Here is a 24,609-nt window from a genome sequence, read left to right on the forward strand (position 1 = left end):
AGATGGTAAGCTAGGCCTTGGTGGCAGTGAATTTGGGTCTAATTGTGCAGGTTTGAAATAGCCAGAGCCAAAGATTTAGTGAAAAGAGAAACTTGAGTTATTTATTTAGGGAATCAAAAATTCAGTTACAGCTAAGCATAGTGGTGTGCACCTTTAATCCCAGTACTTGGGAACCAGAGACAGGCAGATGTCTTTGAGTTCAAGGCCAGACTAGTCTATATAGAGATTTCCTAGACAGTCAGGGCTACACAGAGAGATCCTGTCTCAAAAAAAAAGTTAAGTCACGACCATGTCCTCTTTCCTGCACTGAGCATCCTGAGTCTATAATGGGACAATGGCAGCTTCTTGGTGTCTGAAACCAGGGACACCCAGTGAAAATAAGAGGTGTGAAGAGGTTGTGGGCAACTGACACTGGAAGTCACACTCCTCACCAGTGGGATCTTGAGCAAGGTTCCCAGAAAGAATTTGACTTTATTAGTCCTGATGAGCTGAGTTCTGAGGTGCTTGGGAATCTTCTCCCTGAAATTACAGAATTGTTTCTATACAGTTGCAAACTTCTTACATTTGCTTCCACAGAGATGTCCTGCCTAATGGAGGCCTTGGAAGATAAGCGGGTGAGGTTACAGCCAGAGTGCAAAAAGCGCCTCAATGACCGAATTGAAATGTGGAGTTATGCCGCCAAGGTAAAGAGCAAGAAAGCCCGACATGGCAGCCTCTTCTGCCAGTTTGCATCTTTGTGGTGTGCATCGCTGTCTTACCTTTGATAGAAATCTAACAGTAGGTAGAGTCCAAAATGAGGCCAGGCAACGGCGCACACCTTTAATCCCAGCACTCAGGAGGCAAAGGTGGGCAGATCTCTTGAGTTCGAGGCCAGCCTGGTCTATAGCGTGAGTTTGAGGATAATCAGAACTACACAAAGAAACCCTGTCTAGAAAAACAATTTTAAGTCTCTAAAACATGACTGTTCTTAAATCCAGAGCTACCATCTCCCTTGCTGCAGGCTAGCTAGGTCTGCAGAGCTCTGTCTGACCAGTACTCTTGGTACTGTTTCCCACAGTTCAGCACTGAAAGGTTATCACTTGTGGACCCCGGTTAGGTAGAACAGCCAACACTGAGTCGTCTTCCCCTACTGTTTCCCTCTCCTTTCAGCTGTTCAAGTGTGGTTGTGACTCAGAGAGACTTACTGCTTATTGTGTGCTAGAAAATTCCGTTAATCTTAAATATATGTCATGAACATGGGAGCTGGACTCCAGGATGATAACAGTTTGTGTGCACTTAGGGAACTTTTTGGTCCTGATTTTCTGAGCCGTGATTACATAGTGTTCTTGATGTGAACAAGTACTTACAACGCAATGATTACACTTACAACGTGGTGCACGCCTGTAATCCCAGTGTTTAGATGTTAAGGCAAGCACATCACAAGTGTGAGGCCAGCCTGAACCGTCCTCTAGCAACAACAATAAAAGTTAAAAGAAAGCTGGGCGATGGTGGCGCAGGCCTTTAATCCCAGCACTTGATCCCTGTGAGTTCCAGGCCAGCCTGGTCTACAGTGTGAGTTCCAGGACAGGCTCCAAAGCTACATTCAGAAACTTTGTCTGGAAAACAAAACAAAACAAAAAACTGAAAAGAAAAGCATAAAGCATGGTCTCAGCTTTTTGCCTTGTTTTTTAAAAAGGAATCGAACACAGTGAAGAGCATGAATATATCTGTAGCCTTCTGATGGTCACAAGGGCCCCAGCCTGCAGTCTTCGGCGTAACGAGATGCCTGCTGGGCTGGAAGCAGCAAGAGCAGGCAGAGACCTCACGCAGCACGCAGCCCGCAGCACCAGGGGCTGTGAGTGCTTTAGTAGCACGTGAGGGCGATGGCACCTCTTTGACTCTCTATCTGAGTTTGGGCAGGGGACACTTGTAGTTTTATGGTCCAGAAATGTGTTATAGTTGTGTTGGTTTTCTTTCCTCTCCCCCTTGAGCTAAAAGATCTGAATTAGAGTGCACAAGGTGGCTCAGCGGGGGAGAAGGCCTGCTGTGGGACCCTAAAGACCTGAGTTCAATCCCTGTACCTCTTTAAAGGTGGGAGGAGTGTACCGACTCAGAGTAGCCCTCTGAGTGCCACGTGTGCATCCACATGTTCACATCTTACACACGCACATGCTCTAAATAAGAATAGTAATAATAATAATAATAAAAAGAAAAGTCAGGAATAATGGCACACATCTTTAATCCCAGCACTTGGAAGACAGGCAGATGGATCTCCGAGTTCAGGGATAGCCAAGGCTACGTAGAGTGATCCCGTTTCAAAAACAAATTAGTTAAAAATATTTAATTTATATATTTTATATATTAAACTAGGAATTCAGGGGCTAAATAAGATAATAACCTGCTACCTATCCAGCTCTTCCTCAGAGGGTCACTTTGCTGTCTCCTTCCAGGTGGCCCCAGCAGATGGCTTCTCTGATCTTGCCATGCAAGTGATGACTTCCCCCTCAAAGAACTACATCCTGTCTGTGATCAGTGGGAGCATCTGCATATTGTTCCTGATCGGCCTGATGTGTGGGCGGATCACAAAGCGCGTGACACGAGAGCTCAAGGACAGGTAGAGCCGCCTGGCCACCAAGGAACTACCTGCCCAGGGCCCAGTTTGTACAGCCTCCTGTATAGTGCACCCTCTCACTTCGTCCTCTATGAGGTGGCACCAACACCCACAGTAGAGCAGCATCAGGTGCCCACTGCATCTTCCCATCCAGACTTGGCCACATCCGCCGTGTCCTCCTCCTCCCAGCTGCTGTTGGCAGCATTGGCAGCTGGCTGCTTTGGTGGTAGCCTTTGTTGGCGAAGGGTTTACCTGCCTGTAGACAATTCTGTCATACCAACAGACCTGCCAGTACTTCCAGAACCGACTCACCTGACCTGCAACTCAGAGTTTTTTAAAAACGAAACAAACAAAAAAAGACAAAATTTAAAGAAAGGAAAAGTGTGTATATATATTAGCCCATCTCCTTCAGTCTTGACGCGAGCAGTAGGGCTGTTTCCTTCACGGAAATGCAGCAGGTGACGGCAGGACTCGGAGGAGGTGTGCATATCCGGTGCCTGATCATTGAAATGTCTGGTTCCTCTCCTAGAAGCAACTTTGAGCCACATCAAGGCAGGGGACTTCACCAAGTAGAGGGGAGACTAAGCAGCCTGCCCTGGGTCCTGTTTGCCTCTGCTGCAGCGTGATGCCTTCCATCTCCTACCCCAGATGAGCCACTGCTGTCTACAGCCCCATAGCGACAGGCATTCCTGTGGTCTCCCCACTTCAGTGCAGAGGCAAGGCCAGTGGACTAGGGAGGGAGCAGAGGTCTGTGCAGCAGGATGTCCGCTGATCTGCACGAAGGCCTGTACTTGAGCCTGGTGTTGCCCTACCTCAACAGGAAGTCGTTACTAGGTTGGGTGTGGGACTTCCGAGACGAGGATGAGAGGGCCGTGAAAGGAGGGACAGGCGGTAGACGCACTTCGTCTTTGGGGCTATAGTACAGGCCGGAAATGGTGGCTTCTAAAGACTGAGCATGGTCTCGAACGTGTGACTGGCAGTGAAGCCTGACTGACTTCCCAGACAAGCTTTTTTGTGCCTCTCTATGCAGGGAGGTGGAGCGTGGTGATGGCATTGAAAGATGAGGGTTTCCTCCGATTGTTTTTTTCCTTCCTTTCTTTCTCTTACACTCATTTGCTGTGTGTACCCATACTAGTAGGCACTGGCTGAATGTTATATTTTGGTGATTTGTCAACTTTCCATAATCTGAGCTTTACAGGAGCAAGGTTCCCAGCCATCTTTCCCCATTCCTCCAGTGTGGAAATGACAGGGCTAGGGCCTAAGAGGGAGGCCCAGGCATTGCATTCACCTTTGAGTTGGCCATGGGGTCACGGGGCTGTACAGAGGGCGGCATGTACAGTAGGAGATATATTTATATAATATATATTTTATTAACCTGTTAGATGTCCACAAAGTATTATAAATCATGTGCCTAAAACTGTCCACTCGACCCAGGCCCCTTGGCAGTGCCCTCTCCGCTCCTGGCTCCCATTTAGACCTACAAGTGCTGCCACACCCGAGTGCCGCCTTCCCTAAGGTGCGTTCAGTGCGAGCTGTGGCAGATACAGATCAGCTGCTCCAGTCACTCCTGGTCTGACCCGACCGACATGCATTTGAATACTGTGGTTTTCTTTTCTCGTGGCAATGAGTTCCAGGCCAGCTGTATGTCCCTGCTTAGGGTTATAGAAGTCACCAAGGGAGCTGCTTGCTAAGACCTGGTCCCCTCAGTACTGCTTTAAGAGTCTCCTGATTCTCAGCAGCTGTCTCGGGATTCTTAAGTTTGATGAAACTTAAAATCCCTGCTCACTGGCTTAAAGCTCCTCCCTCCCCAAGAGTCTCTCTCAGTGTCACACTGGGCTGATACCCAATGCAAACCTTGTTGAAAGTAGCCCTGATGACCTTGTGATGCAGGGTCACATTGATGTTCTCCAGTAGGCTAGGGCAGGGGCCTGCTTCTAGCATGTCGTGTGTTTCTGTTTCTGCACTGACAGGAATCCTCATTGCCTGTAGACTGGGAGGTTGGATGAGTTAGGTTCTTAAAATGTTTGTCATTAGCCGGGCAGTGGTAGTGTACGCCTTTAATCCCAGCACTTTGGAGGCAAAGGCAGGAGGATCTCTGAGTTCAAGGCCAAGCCTGGTCTACTGAGTGAGTTCTAGAACAGCCAGGGAAACCCTGTCTTGGAAAAGAAAAATAAATGTGATTAAAAATGGTCAGAATAGAAAAGATAGCTATTAGTGTCTTGAATTGCTTAGTCAAGGAAGTGTTGGTCTTCCCTGGAGTAGCTCTTCCTGCTGGCCTTGTGGTAGGCCTGATCTGTGTGTACAGGGCACAGTGTTGTCCATTCTGTAGCTGTGGGCATAGAAGCGTGCGCTCTAGGCACTCAAGCCCCTGCTCATAAGTCAGTTGTGGTTTAAATTAGCTAGTCATGAGCTAGTCAAGAGTCCTGACCCCACGGTGGGAGCCAAAGTCTGAGCCAGTAGTCAGGGGGTTTGGACCAAGGCTTCAGCAGCCAGGTCACTGTGGTCTAGTTTGCCGGCTCAAGCCCATGACTTGGGGACTGCTAGCGCTCCACTGCTCCCTTTGCTGCTTCAGAGAACCAGAGCCCTGGACAGGGCTTCTGTGGACCGTGAGTCCGAGAGGACCAAACTAACCGTCCTCTCTGATGGGCTTTCCCAGTGAAGGAACACCTCAGGACAAAGACATTTATTTACCAGCGTGCATCCCTGGCCTTGATTGCTGTTGCTGCTGTCAGAAGTCTGATCCTGGGAAAGTCTTTCTATTCCCAGAAAGCATCTGGCTACCATTTCCAGTCCTGGTTCTGTGGGTCGAGTCAGCATGCTGAGCCAGTGCATCCATAGGTAAGGGCACTCCAGGGCCACTGATGAAGTGGTGGCATTTAGTGGTCAAGCAGTAACAGAGCCCATTACAGGTACCATGACTGCCATCTCCTGCTCTTAGATAAGAGAATCCAGGTCAGCCTGGGGTCAGAAATGTAGGAAGAGTCGGTCCACTGTCCCAGATGAACTGACAGAAAGTTACTACCCAACATTATGTCTTCCTGTCTCCTGAAGTCAACTGACAGAGGACACGCTAGGTTGTGAGATCAGTGCCCTCAGCCTTATTGAGAGAGCATTCACTCGTGGATCAGTGTGAGTTCCAGAGCTCTCCATGCCCCCTTAGAGGCTTTGGGCCATTTCTCCTGGCTGGTGTCAGGTTCTTCTGAAAAGGTACCTCCCCTTCCCAGTCTTTCCCCTGTCCCAAAACAAAAACAAACTTTCTCCACTTGCCCCGGGCTCAGTATCTCAGAAGGATGATAGCTGCATGCAGAAGTCCAGCCCAAATAAGTCTGGCCCCTGCAGAACTTAGAGAAAATGGTGGCTTTTTAAGACTGGGTTTCTCTGTAGCTTTGGAGCCTGTCCTGGAACTCACTCTTGTAGACCAGGCTGGCCTCAAACTTACGGAGATCCACCTGCCTCTGCTTCCTGAGTGCTGAGATTAAAGGTGTGCACCACCACCGCCCAACTCAAGTGGTGGCTTTTTGAATTACATGCCTCTTGGAAGTTTGTGTTTCAGCTTCTTGTGAATTTGGAAATACAAAGCTCAGAATGCCCTTTTGGGTTTCTCTGCCCTACTTGGTTTCGGTTCTCAAAGGGCTGTACCTGCTTGTCTGGCTCCCTTCCCTCCATGGAGCTTTGATTTGCCATCTGTCCAGCCACACTTTTCCCTGGCCTCTCCAGTTTGACCTGTTTAAGGTCATCAAGTTTAACGTCAAATTTCCCTTCTTGCTACCCAGTTCTCAGACAACAGAGAGTTGCAAACCAAGTTTAAACCTGAAAGTGAGCAAACATTGAGACTTCTGACTTCTGGTGAGGGGAGGGCTCAGGCTGTTTGTCACCTAAAACACAGGCAGGCAGTGACAGGATCCTGACAGGGTTCTTCTGTGACATCTTTACCCCTACTTGAGCACTGAGCGCCAGACAGTGGACAGTGAAGAGCTTCCTAGGAGAGGAAACGGGCTGACCATGCCTCTAGCTCATGTTTCACCTTTTCCCAACCCAAAACTGACATGAGAACCTCAGAGCATGGAGTCCTTAGCTAGAACAGGTCCCAGATCACCTAGCAGCACAGTGGGTGGCAGCGGGCTTCCTGGTGGCAGTGCATGGGGTGGCAGTGGGCTTCCTGGTGGCAGCGCAGGGGGTGGCAGCGGGCTTTACTGCCAGCACACAGGTCAGTCCTTGCAGGAAGCCGGAATGCACGGTGGGTGAGTGTTGTGCCAGATCTCGGGCCTCTAACCTGTTTTTGCTTTTTATTTTTTTGGGGTTTTTTTTTTTGGTTTTTTTTTTTTTTTTTTTTTTTTTGAACAAAAAGTACAATTAACAAGCCTCTTTTGTAAATGGATTTCCTTTCTATGTATAAAACCCCCGCGGTTCCTTGTTTTTACATGTTCATGCTGTGTAATTTCAAGATGTTACTGAGATTCTGAACATAATGTGCATTTTTTTTCTGTACAGATGAAATGGGAGAATTTAATAAAGAGTTTGCAGGTTTGTACTTGTTGAATCTTGTCTGTAGTGACCAGGAAGAATCTCCAGCTCCTGCTCTACTGCTGCAGACTCAGGCACACAGGCCTTGCCGAGGTCGTTCTCGGATCCTGGCTTGTTGGGGCCCAGAAAAGTAAAACTGCAGGATTTGGGGGAAAGACCTGTGAGTTCAAGGCTAGCCTGGTCTACATAGTGAGTTCCCTAACAACCAGAGCCTCAGAGAGAGACATGGTGGCTTACAACCATCCATGAGATCTGGTGCTCTCTTCTGGCCTGCAGGAAGAACAGTATATACATAATAAATAAATAATAATAGGGGGTAGGAAGTTAAGAACACTGGCTATTCTTCCAGAACCTGGGTTCAACCCCCAGCACCCACATGGCAGCTCACAACCATCTCTAGCTCAGTTCCAGAGAAGTCAACATCTGACCTCATTGGGTACCACACATATTGTACACATACATACATAAATGCAGGTAAAACATTTATAAAAAAATTTAGATAAAAAAAAAACAGAAGTGTGGGCTGGCAAGATGTTTGAGTTAGATGGCCTACCTCCAGGTCTCATCGTTAGAGTTCAATCCCTGGGACCCACACAGCAGAAAACGAACTCAGAACTTGTCCTCTGACCTCCACATTTGTGCACCTACACCATTGTTCTACAGTTTGTTTTTAATATTTGAGGCTAGAGAAATGGCTCATTGCTTAAGAGCAAGGACCTGAGCTTGATACCCAGCACCCACACGGCAGCTCATAACCAGCTACAACTCCAGTCCACGGGATCCAATGTTCTCTTTTGACTTCGGTGGGCACCAGGCATGTACATAGTACACAGGCATACATACAGACAAAATATTTTTTTAATTTATTATGTATACAATATTCTGTCTGTGTGTATGCCTGCAGGCCAGAAGAGGGCACCAGACCCCATTACAGATGGTTGTGAGCCACCGTGAGGTTGCTGGGAATTGAACTCAGGACCTCTGGAAGAGCAGGCAATGCTCTTAACCTCTGAGCCATCTCTCCAGCCTCTGACAAAATACTTATAAATAAGAGTAGTTTTTAAATATAATATTTCTCTGTGACTGTTTTGCCTGCTTGCATGCTTTTGCAATCAAGGCCAGAAAAGGGTCTCACACCCTCTAGAACCAGAGTTATACATGGTTGTTAGAGGTCATGTGGATGTGCATGCTAGCATCAAACGTGTGTCTTTGGGAAGGGCAGGAAAGAAGTGTTCTTAACCACTGAGCTATCTCCCCAGCCCCAAAAAATAATGTTTTAAGTAATATACTAGTTGCAGCTCCTCCAAAGGCTGAGATAGGAAGCTGACTTCAGCCCATTTGTTAAGACCAACCTGGACAATGTTCAGACAAACCTAAAGGGACACACAGAAATATTACCAGGCTGGTGAAATGTTCTAAAACTAGACTATTGTGATCATAGCATAATTCATACATTTACTGAATATGTGGTTTAAATGGTTGGAGCACTGATGTTGGTTCCCAGCAGTGCATACAGCAAGTGTCACACACCTACAATCCCAGCTCTCAGGAGGTACAGGCAGCAGGAACCAAAGGCCTAGACCAGGGGTTCACAACCTGTGGGTCGAGGCTCCTTTAGACCCTGTAGACCTCTATCTCCAAAAATATTCACAATTCGTAACAGAAAGATCAGTTATGTAGTAGCAACAAAAATAATTTTATGGTTGGGGGCCACCACAACATGAAGTGTATGTATTAAAGGGTCACAGCATTAGGAAGGTTAAGAACCACAACTCTAGGTCATCCTTGGCTACATCCAAGGAGCTAGAACCCAGCCTGGGATGTATGAGACCCTTTTGTTTGTTTGTTTTTGGTTTGATTTTGTTTCTACTATTTTTTCAAGACAGAGTTTCTCTGTGTGGCCCTGGTTGTCCTTGATGAACTCGCTCTGTGGACCAGGCTGACCTTGAACTCACTACCTGCCTCTGTCTTCCAGGTGTTGGGAATTAACAGTGTGTGCCACCACTGTCAGGTGAGACCTGTCTTTAAGGAGGGAAAGGATAAGGGAATAAATGGGGCAGGGGTGGAACTCTCGATTCATGTCAAAAATCAGGGATCCAAAACCAAATGCAGTAGCACAGCACAGGGGAGGTGTGGGCTGGGCGAAGCAAGAGTTCAAACTCCTATATAACAAGATGTAGGCGTGGGCCCAGCACACAACTTATAGGCACTTGGACAGGTTGGAGTGTCTCTTCAGTAGCCTTACTGCTAATATATCCTTGGGGAGGTAGGAGCCTCCACTGCCTGGTTTGGAACATGCTGACCCTTACGGAGCCTCAGGACTTTGGAGGAAATTGCTATTCAGGTAATGTATCTAGCCCCAACCTATCATGTGCACATAGCCGCTTTAGGTCTGTTGCTGTTTTCTGACCTCCACACAGCATCCACACAAAAATAAAGGATAGAGTTGGGCATTAGTGGAGCACACCTTTAATCCCAGTGCTCAGGAGGCAGAGGCAGGTGAATCTCTGAGTCTGAGGACAGCCAGGGCTATAGAGAAACCCGGTCTTGAAAAAGCAAAACGTGGGGGAGGGATGGTGGGCATAAGGCATGAGTATTTTCTCTGCGTGTATGTGTACCCTGTGCGTGCCTGGTGTCTGCAGAGGTCAGAAGTTACTGGATCCCTTGGAACTGGATTTACAGAGGGTTGTAAGAGGCCATGTGGGTGCTGGGACCTGAACCTGGGACCTCTCCATGATCAGAAAGTGTGGGATGGAAAGATAGCTCATTGGTTGACAGCAATGGCTGCTCTTCCAGAGGACAGCGGTTCAGTCCCCAGCACTCACACAGAAACTCACAACTGCTTGTAACTGTAGTCCCAGGGGATCTGATGCCCTCATTCTGGCCTCTTTGAGTACTAGGCAGACACATGATGACATAAGAGTAGTTGTTATGCCTGCATCATGAGTCCCCCAGAGCCCACCAGGAGTCTGAAATCATAGGCAAAAGCAAAGAGCCTTCACTGTCAGCTTAAACTTGAGCTCTCCTGTTCTCACAGGTTGGATTAGGAAGAGTATTAAGCTCAGCTAAGGCAGGATTTTAAGGAGTAAAGGATGGGGCGGTAGGGGAATTCTGGATCCAGGTGAGGGTTGAACTGATTAAGCAGGATGGGTGAAGTTTGACCCTTGTCACAGGGATTGGTACTGGCATTACTGCAAGGAAATTGGTAACCTATAAACAAGTTAGATAAACTATCCTTAATGTTCTGGAGCATCTAGTAGTACTTGTCTCAATTCTGATTGGCCCCCTGCAGGGTACAGTCTGGCTTTTCCTGGTTATTGCCCAGTCTCAGTACTGTTGGTCTGCAGCCTGTCATGGCTACACTGATGTTAGGCCTTTTTATAGTAAGCGCTCTTAATCTCAGAGCTGTCTCTATAAGCAATCCTCTTGTGTGTACCCAAGTTTACCACTGTTCTGAGAAACCACTGAGGACAAATCTTGACATCATCAGTCATGCAAGGTTTCTGGAACTTAAAATGGAGAACCAATAGTGGGGAGGGGAGGGGGACAGCAAGTGACGCGTCTACTTCTGCCCTCACTTCAGTCACCTACTCCATACAGAGAAATTTTGGAAGCCTGGACACATTTAGGTTTACCTACATCATTTTAGAATTTTGATATTGGCCATCTCTACAGCTGGCTAGTGCCCTCTGTCCCTCTTTTACATGAACATGGGTTTGCTTACACGTATGTGGTAGTGGGTTATGTTCTAAATCCCTAGCATCACAGATGTAAATGGTTTTATGAACCGTGTTAGCCTGAGAAGGCAAGCAAACACCATGTTGTAACCAAGTTAAAGGACATTTCACAAATGGACACAGCAATAGTTAATGAAAACATTTTTATTCATTTATATTCCTAATTCATGAAAAGAAAATCTCAAATCCAGCCATCCAGAAATAATTCTGGCCATGAAATGCACAGTTACCCACCCTATGTGTCCAGAGTCAGCTGAATCTGCTCTTGGGAAAAGGTCTTATTTACTCCGATATCCAGAGCATCCTCAGGACCACACTGACACCACACAGGGACAGAAGGGAGCCGAGCGGAGCCACACTACATGCAAATGTACAGAACCTTATGGTAATTACAATGATGTTTATGTCTTAAGCATTGACCGGAGTTAAGTGTGAACTTAGAGAAGCTTTCAGTGAGATGAGCTACGCACTTTTCACCTTACCCCAGACTATGCTGAGGAAGGAGGCTGACATGGGGTGATGAGAACCCAGACCAAACATTCTTCCTTCCTACCCCAGTCCACTACTGGACTCTAGAGAGTAAGGCACTAGACCTAGGCTGAGAGGAGTATTCCAAGCAAGCTTCAGCTCTTAGTGTGCAAAGGAAATCCTGGAATAGATCTTTTGAAACATGATAAAGATAACTCCCCCTCCTCTTGTAATCTGTCCCTCACAGACAAGGAGGTAGATGTCTGCAAAGAATAAAAACAGGTGAATCAAATATGAGGAAAAATATAATTATTCAGATGTAGACAACTGCTTAGAGAGGTCAGAAGTCTTAGAAAAAATGCTGAAGTTTAACATACTAAGAAAAGACAAAGATGTGTGAAACACTCGATCCTTGTGAAGAACAGTGTGTTGGTACTGTTGAGGAACTGCAGAAGAAAGCCCCATATTGCATGAAAATGGGGGCTTACAGATCAGCACCTAAGAGACCAAAAGAAGTGCAGGCAGAGGGAGAGAGGCCCCAGCTCGCTTACCATTTCTGACATGCGCACAGGGCACAGCTATAGCTCAGACTCTCCTACTCACTGGCTGATGCTCACTCTGTGTCTACAGACATAAGGACGAGATGGACCTGTGCTGTGTTGATGCTATGCTACTTATCTATCAACATTGTGAAGTGGGGGTGTTGGGATGCAGAAAATGGAAAATGACAAGTCATTCTTCTCTGCCCTAAATGTTACGAACCTGATACCCTTGGCTAAGAAGTAAGAGATAGATGGACGAAATCTGTAGTCCGCCCTTGCAAACGGGATGGTGCAACTGCTCTTCCATGACAGGCTTCCGGGGCTAGTGCCAACACTGGAAGGCATACAATTCCCCCCAAGGATGGTGAGGGTCTTTTCAGATGCTAGCAACCAGAAAACCAAAGCTGTGAGTCTCCAGTGAAACAAAGCAAACCTTTAGCAGTTCCTGCTATCTGTTAATTCATACTGCCACTGCCAACCAGATCCAAAAGGAGAGCAGTAGAATACTAAAGTTCATAAATTTGTTTTTCGTATCTGGTTACTTTTCTTGGACACAGCAGCCCGGAACACATTAGGCGTAGAGGAGAGACAGGCCAGAGCTAGTGTACTTCCCAACAAGGGGCTGCACTCCACTGCTACAGAAATGGGCTCTTGGAGACCAGACTGAAGCTAGGCTTTAGTGCTGTGTTAATGATCCTGTGTCCCGGGACCCGTGGAAGAACTAAAGTCAGTGGGCATGCTCACAATTAAGACTAATTATGCCATTCTTCCTGGTCCCTTCAGTACCTATGTCACGGAAGGGAACTGTTACAAGCTTGAGTATATTTCAGATGGCTACGGAAGTACTGAGAAACAGGCTTTGTGTAATGAACAGCTAAGAGAAAAGAATACCTTCACGATATTTCAAGGCTCACAGAAAACTCCCAATCCTAGGACTTCAATATAATTTGTTACCTTGTTCAAAGAGATTTAATTGCTACTATAAATCAAAGAAGAGAACATGGAACTCCTCAGCTCTGGTAAGTAGATGTGACAACAGATTATTCCAGAGACTCTGACATCTAAAGCTGACATCTAAAGCTTAAGGGAATGTTTACATTCCCTTAAGCTAACCGGCTCCCCAAACTGTACTGTCACAAAATGTCACACAACTTAGGATGTACAGCGATTGTTCTTCCTGGATTTTCAATCACGCCTCTAGACCAGTGGTTCTCAACCTTCCCAATGCTGTGAATATTTGATACAGCTCCTCGTGTCGTGGTGACCCCAACCATAAGATTGTTTTCAATGCCACTTCATAAATATAATTTTGTTACTGTTATGAATTGCAATATAAATGTTTTCTGATGGTCTTAGGCGACCCCAATGGGACTGTAGTTCACGGGTTGAGTGCCACTGCTCTAGACCAGCATTTCTGTTGACAACCTGTATTTACTCCTGAGGAGCCCAGAATGCACTATCAACACTGGGGGGAGGGGATCAGGTGTTTCAGGTTAAATGGTCCCCTTGACTGTCTAGGTGCTTATGACACCAAGCATAGGAAAAGCTGCAGGCTTAGTAGAAGAGAACAGTCTATTTAAAGCACTTATATGAGGGCAAAATGGGGGGGGGGGTGTCAGATTTGCAATTACTTATTTTTGAATGGCCAAGAGAAATTCTAAGTGCCAAATATAAGTTTGTTTTGGGGTACACAGTAAACAAGTGGCAACTCAAAATCCAAGTTAATCCCAGTTGAAGGAACAGGACCATGACCCTCCCCTGAGAAGGCATTTCAAAACAGCCCTGTGTGCCCCACTCTCAGGCCGTTTCATGCCTTCCTAGAAAGACAAGCACTGTCTGTAAGCTCAAAAGTTGATATCAGCAACAGCCAGGACTTCTAGCTGAGCACTTACTAAAAAAGGTGCTATATAATCTTATTTATAATTTTTTAAAAGATCAACTGATTATGCATACAGTGTTCTATCTGCACATACTCCTGCAGGCCAGAAGAGGGCACCAGATTTCATACAGACGGTTGTGAGCCACCATGTGGTTGCTGGGAATTGAACTTGGGACCTCTGGAAGAGCAGCCAGTGCTCTTAACCTCTGAGCCTCTCTCCAGCCCAAAAGTTGCTATAAAATTTTAAATATAGCACTTCCCTTCCTACTTAGAAAGGAAAGGACAGTTAATTAACTAGAGATTAAGAAGTACAGAGAAGAAATCAGTCTATGCTGAAAATACTTTTGATGACATTTGGTGGTGACACCCAATTTTAAACTATTACTGTTTTGGAAGGCCCCCTGCCCCAATTAGGAACACTTCCAAAAGTTAAAAGGGCAAGTTTGCTCAAAATGTGTATTCAGTTTGAAGTCAGCTTTCATTCAGACTGTGCAGCCTTACAAGCACATCTCAAAGAGCACAGGTCCCTGGAGTCACGCGTCTCGACTTTCATCCTCACAGGTCAGCCAAGGGCCTGCTCTTGATCTCCACAGCTCGCTGCTGCTGCTGCTGCTTTGCTCAGCTTTCTAGCGGAGTTATACACATTTTCTCCAAAATAGCAATTTCCCCTCACACCAAATTCTAATCGTGTGCCCTTTAATAAGTCAGTTAAAATCTTCTCAGAAGCCAAATAGGAGTGGCCTAGCTGGAGAAAATAGCAAGAAGTGTATAAAAAGAACTAGTCTGAGTAGATAACAGGTTCCACAGAAATGACAAAGAAACACACTTGAGATTTCTGAGCTGCTCTAATGAAATGAAAGGTTTCTAGTAATGTAAATTTAGCAGAACCAATGTATCCAAGTTACTGAGAACTACAGTCGAATTAAAGGTTCTCAAGTGCAGACTAGGTCAGTTTGTATACAGAAGAAAATTTAAGTGCTGGTTATATAGCACAGCCTGCCATCTAAGCTTCACCTTCAGGAAACATTCTGTCCCCACATCTGAAATCCTAGTACTCAGGAGACTCAGGCAAGATCACTGCAAATTAGAGGCCAACCTGACCTCTAATGAGAAACCATATCACAGAAAGAAAACAGCAGTACCCTTGAAACGTGTGGTGCACATTTGTTGAGTACTCCAGGCACTTTCCATTCCAGAGGTTCTATGGGCCAGAGTGGGGAGTCGGGAAAGAAGAGGTGGAAAGCAGCCTCGGGCCGGCACTGAACTTACAGCTCTCAATGGCCATCTGTACGTGGCTTTGTTCATGCCAGCGGTGGGAAGCCTGAGGCTCTGGTGGCTCTCTTGAACGCAGTATGAACAGCATGGTTTACTCACCCAAGACAACCCACACAATCATCTCTCTTCTAAAGGGATGGGAATGAATGTTGAGGTCACAGGCAGACTACACAAGGCACAGGTGAGGCTAGAAGCCATCTGAAGAAAATCAAGGCTAGCTAGCTGACCTATGAGTGGCTGACAGAAAAGCGACACTTCTCTGGTAGTAGGAACTCAGCACTGGAGTTCACACTGCTCCTGCTGGGAAAAGCAACACAAAAAGCAACATGGGTTTTGTTTTGTTTGTTTTTCTTTTCAAATACTGGCACACTTGTTTACTCAGCTAAAAAACAAACAACCTCATACAAAATAGCAGAAATAATATTGCAGACAGGTGGCCCTGACCTAAACATATAAGAAAAAGTTGGAGGGCTGGGGACCAGGTTAACTACTTGTCCCTTCCGCAGAGCAGGCAGTGTCCATGCAATCCCTCTCATCAGTGAGGTAGATGGTTAAGAGGTATCAGGTGGTACCCTACAACACAGTGGAATAGAATCATCTGCCTCTTAAAATATAAACTATTCCCAGGACTACAGCAGACACAGTAATCTACCAAAATTAGCAGATTACTCTAAGAACCCCAGCCCAGGGGAGTTGGATTCTGCCCTAAGAAATAATACCAACTTGCCTTAAGACGAATTTAAAAATCAGTTTGTCACCTTAATTCCACAAGTGGCTCCTGCCTTCCACTGTGGGACTGGCCTGCTGGAGGGATGAGAAGAGCCTGGATTATGAGGAGGGGTAACAGCAAATGAAAAGGAAATGGAAGGACAAAAAAAGGCTTACAAGGAAAATGTTTAAAGTAGGTCAATCTGAAAAGAGAGGGGACAAAGATACCTTCAGTAAGAAGACAGGGACGAAGGGAAAAGCTCCCAGAATGATGCTCCCCATGGTGAGAGAATGGGAGGAAGGGACAAAGTCTTGGCATCACTTCCCATGGAAGTCACTCAGCTCCACATCATCCTTCCTGCGCTTGTGAGTGAAAAAGGAGGTGACAGGGTAGAGCTTGGCCTTGGCCTGAAACCGAAGTCCTGCGATGTCAATCTCATATTCTCCTCGGTTGATGAAATCCGTTGTCACCACCTGTTCTTCCCCACTGTGCTCAGAAAAATTGTGTACATAGCCCAGGCACACATGGCGCTCAAGAGTGTAGCTATAGGCACTGCTGGTAGTTTTGCCAGCATACTTCCCATTCCGGTAAATGGGTTCTCCCCACCAAGGCCACATGTCTAGGTCTGTGTCGTGGTCATCCAGGATGAACATAGCAAGGCGTTTATACACCCCATTCTGCTTCTGCTGCAGCAGGGCATCTCGACCGATGAAATCTATGCCCTAAAAAGAAAAGGGGAGAAAGCCTGAGATACCAGTCTCCGTGACAGTTCTTGGCATGTGAAGGTGGGGAGCAAGTGGGTACATGCAATGGAAAAATGCACACACATATATATCCTTCATTCCTGCTAGCTTTTGGAAAATGATGCTTGAGGCACTGTGAAAATCTGCATCCACAACAGAAATAGCAGATGAACTTTTGTAACAGCAAAAGTGCACGCTTCTTTGAATGGATCTCTGGTATGGGATTCCCCTCTGTATGCTGTGAATATGTTTTATTACCACTGGTTAATAAAAAAAACTGCTTTGGCCTATGACAGGGCAGACTAGAGCTAGGTGGGTAAACTAAACTGAATCCAGGGAGAAAGAAAGCAGAGTCAGGCAGAGGCCATGTGGTTACCAAAGGAGAAAGAATCTGGAACCTTACCAGTAGGCCACAGCCCTCATTGTGATACACAGATTAATAGAAATGGGTTAATTTAAGATGTAAGAGCTAGCTAGTATTTCGCCTAAGCTATTGGCCAAACAGTGTTGTAATTAATATAGCTTCTGTGTCAGGTCTGGGTGGCCAGGAAATGAATGAGCAGTCTCCGTTTACAGATTTCAATCACAAGCCTACATGAAATAAAAGATATTAGAAAGGAATATTGAAACATTAATCAAGAATACTTGCTAGAGGAATGTCAAGATGGCTCAGCAGGTTAAGGCTCTTATCATACAAACCTAGAATCCTGAGTTAGAGCCCCAAAACCATTTAAAGGCAGCAGCAAAGAACCAACTCCACGAAGTTAGAGGTAACCTTGGTGTATTTACAACTAAAAGTCCACGCATCTATATGTATCAATGTTTATACTTTTTTAAATGTATTTATTTTGTATACAGTGTTCTGTCTGCATGTATGCCTACAGGCCAAAAGAGGGCACTAGATTTCATTACAGATGGTTGTGAGCCATCATGTGGTTGCTGGAAATTGAACTCAGGACCTCTGGAAGAACAATCAGTGCTCTTAACCTTTAAGCCATCTCTCCAGCCCCCTGTTTATACTTATATATACAGGTGAACAAACTTACAGGTCATTTTAATAAGTTATTAACACTTTCACGGCAGAAAAAAAAATTGTATGTACTTTTTTACATCTAGTTATATGCAGTGGCCAAAGGAATACAATAGCTGGGCATGATGGCGCACTTGAGAGGTAGAGAGGCTGGGGTGGATCTCTGAGTTCAAGGACAGCCTGGTGGTCTACACAGGAAGTTCCAGACCAGTCAGGACTACACAGTGAGACCCTGTCTCAGAAGAGAAAGAAAACAAACTACAGGTATACTGACAGGGAACTGCTTAAACACAATGCTGTGAATAAAGCAAGGTGCAAACTTAACACCACCCAGGTTAAAAGTATGAGGGGAATCATACACTGGCAAACTTGTGCCATGCTTACACTAAAGAACAGAAACAAACTTGGCTTCTGAGAAGCCAAGGGGGCAGGACACTGGATGAGGTTCAGAGGTGGGAAAGAATTCATAGATTAATCTCTTGAACAACAGTTTTCTAAAAAATAATAATAATGCCTAGGGCTGGAGAGAGATCTCACAAGTTAAAAATATGTGGTTTTTGTAGAGGACCCAGCGCTCTCTTTTGGCAACTGCACTCAAATGCATACACCTCACAGATACACATGCATACACATAATTAAAAGTTAAAAATATATTTGAAGAATAAAAGCTGGCTGTAAGATGACTAACTTGTGGTACATTAATGAACGATCACAATCAACTACAAAAGCCTATGCCAGTGTCCTCACCCTCTGGGCAGTGAGATGTGTAAGCAAGTGTATTCCATGGGAAGATAAGCATCCCATAGTGTCTCCTCTCCTCCTTGTGATTTACCTGATGCCAGCACTTCCCTGTCTTTCCTGATTTTCCTTATTATCTTAGACAAATCACACTGCTCAGCTGAGAGGCACAGGGGGGAATCTGAAAAAATAATACCTTCTCTAACTTCACACGAGACTCTCCTCCACATTCCATGGGAGTGGTGAGGGTGTTTAAGTCTTGTCCCCAGAAGGCAAAAAACTTCTCAATTCGGAGACTTCGAAGAGCATAATACCCAGCATTCCGGATTCCATACTTCTGTCCAACACTCATCACCTCATTGTAGACATGCAGAGCATACTATATGAAGAGAAGGAAAGTTAGCAACCAGTGTACTTTCTGATTAATTGGAATGGCACATCCCGAGGATTCTTGGATAAGCTACGGGAAACAGATTTTTTCATTTTTAACAGCTGATTTTGAACAAATATATTCATATTTTAAAAATTAAACCTTGAAGCTGCTGAAGACATATAGCTCAGTTTGGAGACAGTTTTCCTAACAGTTACAGGCTTGGTGGTAGACTACTTGCCTACTGAAAACATGGCCCTTGGTTCAATTCTGGGTAATACACATGCAAAAACCACCTCATACCTTGTATCAAATGACAATTTAGAAAAAATTATCATGTACAAAAAGTACCTAGAGGGGCCAGAGAGATGGTTCAGCAGTTAAGAGCACTTGCTGCTGCTCTTGCAAAGGACTGGGGTTCAATTTCCAGCACTCACATGGCAGCTTACAATCATCTTTAACTCCAAACCCAGGAGACCTAATACACATTTCAGAACTCCATGGGCACTATGTATACATACAGGCAAAATACCCAATTTTCCACCATAACTTATCCTCCAAGGGTGGACCATATTCAAACTGTTAACCGAAATAAGCCCCAAGAAGTGTGTGTGTGGCGGGGTAGGAAATGAACAACTAAACTGATACAAAAGATCAGGCTCAGTGGCTGGGGTATTGGTGCCTCCATGTTAGTTTGACCCCTGCTATCCCACGAAGTGACAAGAGAGAACCGATTCTCAAAACTTATCAACTTTGCCGGGCAGTGGTGGCGCACACCTTTAACCCCAGTACTTGAGAGGCAGAGACAGGTGAATCTCAATGAGTTTGAGGCCACCTTGGTCTACAAAGTGAGTTCCAGGACAGCCAGAAACTCTGTTACACAGAGAAACCCTGTCTCAAAAAAAAAAAAAAAAAAAAAAAAACTAGACAAATAAATAAATGATCAACTTTGACCTCCAGCATGTACCATGACACAGGTATGCCCCTCCCCCAAACATACTGCCTAAATTAAATAGTTCATTGTAGTGTAAGACAGGAAGCCTGATAAGGTGGGTAAAGTCCCAGGTTGCTACAAGAAGACAGAGTTTGAGGCCAGTTTGGGCTACAAAGCCAGACCTGGTCGTGGGGGATGGGAGATGGGGAGGTAGCATGGTCAAAGGACAAAGATATGACCAAAAAACTCCAAAGGAAATGCCTAGTATGACTTATTGTGTAAAACCTACTTCCTTGAGTGATGGAATATAAAAACTATACAAGGAAATGCCAGGAATACACAAGTAATTTGTTTTGTTTCTGGAGATAGGGTTTCTCTGTGTAAAAGCCCTGGCTGTCTTGGAACTCGTTCAGTTGACCTGGCTGGCCTTGAACTCACAGAGATCCACCTGCCTCTGCCTCCTGAGTGCTGGGATTAAAGGTGTGCGCCACCACCTGGCTACACAAGTAATTTTATTGGAAAGTACTAAGTGGTACAGAGGAAATGGGGAAAGGAGAGGACACAGGTAGGAAGACAGCTTTAGGTAAGGTCATCACTCAGAAAGCGATGTGGCTGGACAGAGTAGCACATGTCTTTAATCCCAGCACTCAGAAGGCAGAAGCAGGGGGTCTCTGAAAGTTCAAGGCCAGACTGTTCTATATTGTGAGTCTTAGGACAGCCAGAGCTATATTGTGAGACCCTATCTTTTTTTTAAATTTTATTTATTTATATTTTATGTATGAGTGCTCTACATGTACACTTGCAGGCCAGAAGAGGGCATCAGATCCCATTAGAGATGGTTACAAGCCACCATGCGGTTGCTGGGAACTGAACTTAAGATCTCTGGAAAAGCAGTCAGTGCTCTTAACCTCTGAGCCATCTCTTCAGCCTCTGTGAGAGCCTGTCTTAATGAAACAAAAAACAAACAAAAAAGTGGTATGAATGATGGGGAGATTGCTCAGCAGTTAAAAGCACTTGTGCTCCCAAAACTTTTCATCAGGCCACCACCACCTGTGAGTCCAGCTCCAGGGCGTCTCACACCCTCTTCTGGCCTCCTCAGGTCCCTGCACACACATGTGCAACACACAGAAATTAAGGTACATATACATACATTTGAAAATAAAAAATCATTGTGTGTGTTGGGAGGGGATGATGTGAGGCCTGGGAGGGAACAGTAGTGAGCTTAAGAGATGTCTTTATGGAAGGACATGCCAGGAAGAAACCTAAGTATTAGGCAGCAAAGCAGCAGCTTAACTAGCCATGTTCCAAGACTAGCAGAAATGCGTGCTCCAGAAAAAGTCCAATTTCAGAAGCAAAAAGGTAGACGATGGATGGAAAGACCGTCAGCTCTGCAGACTGACTTTCAATTTCATTCTGCTTCATTCATAGGGAAGTTTAATTGTAACTGGCATAACCAGGCATATAGATGTGTGGTACACATCTATGACCCTAGCACTCAGGAGGTAGAGACACCAGGACCATGAGTTCTAGGCCAGTCTGGGCTATATAATACTGAGACCCCCAAGACCCATTAAAATAATAAAGTCATAAGCAGGTAACACACACCTTTAATCCCAGCACTGGGGAAGCAGAGGCAGGCTGATGTCTGAGTTCAAGGCCAGCCTGGTCTATAGAGCAAGTTCCAGGACAGCCAGGACTACAGAGGAACCCTATCTCAAACCAAAAAAGTAACTCAAAAGGTGCTAAGAACTCTGCATATGCATCGAAATTATTGATTAGAAATTAGTTAAAATACTACTACTGCAGTAGGCTCTTGTTAGTTGATGGGAACTAATAAGATGGAGATGGTCAGTTTTTAATCTATAATTTCATAAGTTTTAAACTGAGAAAAAATGTTAGTGTTTGACTTTTGGGCTGCTTTTACCTTCAAGTGCTGGGATTATAGGCATGAGCTACCATACATACCAGCTGATACAGTGCTGGAGACAAATCAAGGATTTACATGCTAGAAAAACAGTCTACTGAACTACATCCCCAGCCAAGTTTTTACTTTTTAAAGATCCTTAAACATTTTATTTCTATTCCATGTATGAGTGCTTTGCCAATATATACATGTGTACTGTGTGTGTCTGGTACCCAAGGAGTTCAGAAGAGGGCAGCTTATTTCCCAGAACTAGGGATACAAGATGGTTGTGAGCTATCATGTGGATGCTGAGAAAATGTGGACATCCTGTACTCCCTCAAGTTCTTAGTTATAAAATGACGTCTCTCTTCAGCATTAACTGCTAAAATCGATAAACCCTCTTTCCCGGAGCCTACACAGGACTTGTGGGACACACCACTCCAACTCTGGCAGTGCTAAAGAATTTTGGGAAACTGGTAGCCCTGCCCTGAAACAGGAAGACGGAACCCTCTCACCTCTATGGGGATATAGAGCATGAACCCCGGCTCTCCTGTGTGAGTCATGCTCATCACGCGGATCCCATTTGCATAGCCCACACTCATCTCCTGCAAAGAAAAAGCAAGCAGTCAGCACTCGTCCCTCATGATAGTCAGGAGACTCAGTGCTGGGGGAACCCTGTCAGTGCCCACCCTCTGTTGAATCCTAACAGAGATATAGGCCAAGTAATGCATTTCGTCCTGAAACTGGAGCACAGCCTCCACGTCTCTGCTTATGAATACTACCACTTCCAGTTTCAGGTAACCTGATGGTGAGAAGCGGTGGTATAGTCATTGCTAAGTACAAAATATTTTTCTTTACCAAATCTTGTTAAAACACTTGGGTTAGCCAAGTAGTATCAGGAACAATAAAGACTAATCACGAGTCTTCCCTGGGAACTCTGCAAGCAAACTTCAGGCATCTGCCACACAAAGGATGATGCCCACAGAACACAATCTATCTACTCCGGGTCAGAGATTCAGGTCCTGTGTTTCAGCTGCTCGGTTGCCTTGAAAAGTTCACTACTATAATTGTTGCTCCATGAAGGGAAGTGGGAAATCTGCGGCAACACTGAAACAAGTCTCTCTCACAGGAATTCTGACAAGACATGGCATGTGCCAGGCAAAGGGTGTGGGTCGGATCATTCTTTAAAGTACAGAGAAGCCTGTGAAGGGATCTGCTCACTAACATGGAAGTTTTCTCTGCCTGGGAGAACAGAGGAAATTATTAAACAATTTGCTATGAAAATCTCAACTCAGGTTTGAACTTCCAGAAGCGTCCATCACTGATGCTGAGCTATCATGTTACAAGTTGCCGAGTGGCTGTGTGACCGCTTTCTGGAAAGCACTCAGTTACTCAGCGGTCGAGTCAGAGGACTGGTTTAGTATGTTGTTAGGGTTCAGCGATACCATTTCTTCCCTGAAGATGGCACATGCACAAAAGTTACTGGTGAGTAAAAATGAAAGAAGCAAAGAGTCTGACCTCAGTGGGCATTCATTCACCTTTATCTTTTCGTGTTCGCTGTCCACATCTTTTACTTCAAAGTTTAATCCAACTGCTATAGAAACTAATAAACGTACAAATCTGACATTCAAATAAACTAAATGTACTTCAAAGAGTATCTTAGCCAGGCAGTAGTGGCACAAGCCTTTAATCCCAGCACTCGGTAGGCAGGGGCAGGGGGATCTCTGTGAGCTTGAGGCCAGCCTGGTCTACAGAGCAAGTTCCAGGACAGGTCCCAAAGCTACCGTGAAACTCTATCTTGAAACACCCCCCCCTCAAAAAAAGAACCTGCCACCATTATAAAAGAAATAATCTCTAACATTTAAATAGAACTTCTGCTGCTGGGGTGTGGTTCAGTAGGTAGAATGCTTGCCTAACATATACGGAGCCGTTGATTTGATTCTCAGCACCATATAAACCAAGTCCACACACACGCACAATCCTAGCACTTGGGCAAGATCAGAAGAACAAAGTCATTCTCAGTTACATAACAAGTCGGAGACCAGCATGCACTACATGACACTCCCATCACAAACAATAAATTTAGATTACTAGCACCTACCTTGCAGAACAGAGTTGGAAAGTGGTCTGGAGTCATAGGGGCATAAGACAACTCAGATAGCACATCCACAGCCCGAGGGCCAATCAGATTGAGGGCTATATGGAAAAGAACAAGAGATGTCCAGCTTCTCCAGGGGAACAGCTGAGCCAGCGCAAAAGGTCGCTTCCTTTGTTTCTTTACCTACTACTGTGATAAAATACACTGGCAAAAGCAACTTAAAGGAGTTATTTTAGTTCACAGTCCAGTCAGTCCATCATACCAGGTAGTCGAAAGCATTAGAAGCATGAAACTTTGGTTACATGACATCCGTAATTGGGAAACAGTGACAAATGAACCCTGCTGACTGCTTAATTCACTTTCTCCATTTACACAATACAGGATCTACATCAGGGAATGGTGCCACCCACGGTGGGTGGTTCTTTCTACCTCAATTGATATTGCAATTCACCACAGGCATGTACATTTCTCTCCCAGGTGATTCTAGATTTTGTCAAATTGGCATTAACACTAACCATCACATCCACCTAGGAGCTGGTGAGATTTATAAAGTGTCCCTTTACTTAGGGACCTGAGGTTCGACGGCAAGTACCTGGGCTCAGGCACACACACACCACCTCTGCTGACAGACCTGCTAAATGCAGCTGCTGACTGGCAGGTGTGAAGAGCCTGGCTAGTGTGGTTTTTCTCCCAAGCTGATAGGAAGGACATATTTTATAGTCTCCTCTGCAATGAGATTGGGGTCATAAGACCAAGGCCTAGCCAAGACGACACTTCCAGGGTTGGCCACATGTAAGTGCTGTACAGTTCTCTCCCTCCTACATGCAGAAATAGCGCAATGCCAAATCAGTACCTGGAGAACTGTCTACCCACGCTAGATCTGCTGTCTGTGACACAATTACATGTTGAGTGCCCTAGTTTAAGACCGTTGAACCAACCAGTGTTAAGACTGTTCTATACGGGACTGGAGAGATGGCTCAGAGGTTAAGAGCACTGACTGCTCCTTCAGAGGTCTTGAGTTCAATTCCCAGCAACCACATGGTGGCTAACAGCCATCTGTAATGAGATC

The 24,609-nt window shown here is 45.3% G+C and overlaps 2 protein-coding genes across 2 annotated transcripts in view; one reads left to right on the forward strand and one right to left on the reverse strand.

Moving 5' to 3' along the window:
- Glg1 (golgi glycoprotein 1) overlaps positions 1 to 7,121 on the forward strand; it is a 94,465-nt gene extending 87,344 nt beyond the window's left edge. The window contains exons 25-26 of the mRNA XM_038312932.1: positions 577 to 683; positions 2,430 to 7,121. Coding sequence (XP_038168860.1) covers positions 577 to 683; positions 2,430 to 2,597 — 275 coding nt within the window. The 3' untranslated portion in view covers positions 2,598 to 7,121. The remainder of the gene's footprint in view (positions 1 to 576; positions 684 to 2,429) is intronic.
- Positions 7,122 to 10,977: 3,856 nt separating this feature from the next.
- Pdpr (pyruvate dehydrogenase phosphatase regulatory subunit) overlaps positions 10,978 to 24,609 on the reverse strand; it is a 37,994-nt gene continuing 24,362 nt past the window's right edge. The window contains exons 15-18 of the mRNA XM_038312826.1: positions 23,544 to 23,638; positions 21,958 to 22,047; positions 18,432 to 18,614; positions 10,978 to 16,446 (exon numbers count right to left, since the gene is read on the reverse strand). Coding sequence (XP_038168754.1) covers positions 16,042 to 16,446; positions 18,432 to 18,614; positions 21,958 to 22,047; positions 23,544 to 23,638 — 773 coding nt within the window. The 3' untranslated portion in view covers positions 10,978 to 16,041. The remainder of the gene's footprint in view (positions 16,447 to 18,431; positions 18,615 to 21,957; positions 22,048 to 23,543; positions 23,639 to 24,609) is intronic.

This window comes from Arvicola amphibius, chromosome 15 (assembly GCF_903992535.2).
Source record: "Arvicola amphibius chromosome 15, mArvAmp1.2, whole genome shotgun sequence".
Classification (NCBI taxonomy): Eukaryota; Metazoa; Chordata; class Mammalia; order Rodentia; family Cricetidae; genus Arvicola; species Arvicola amphibius.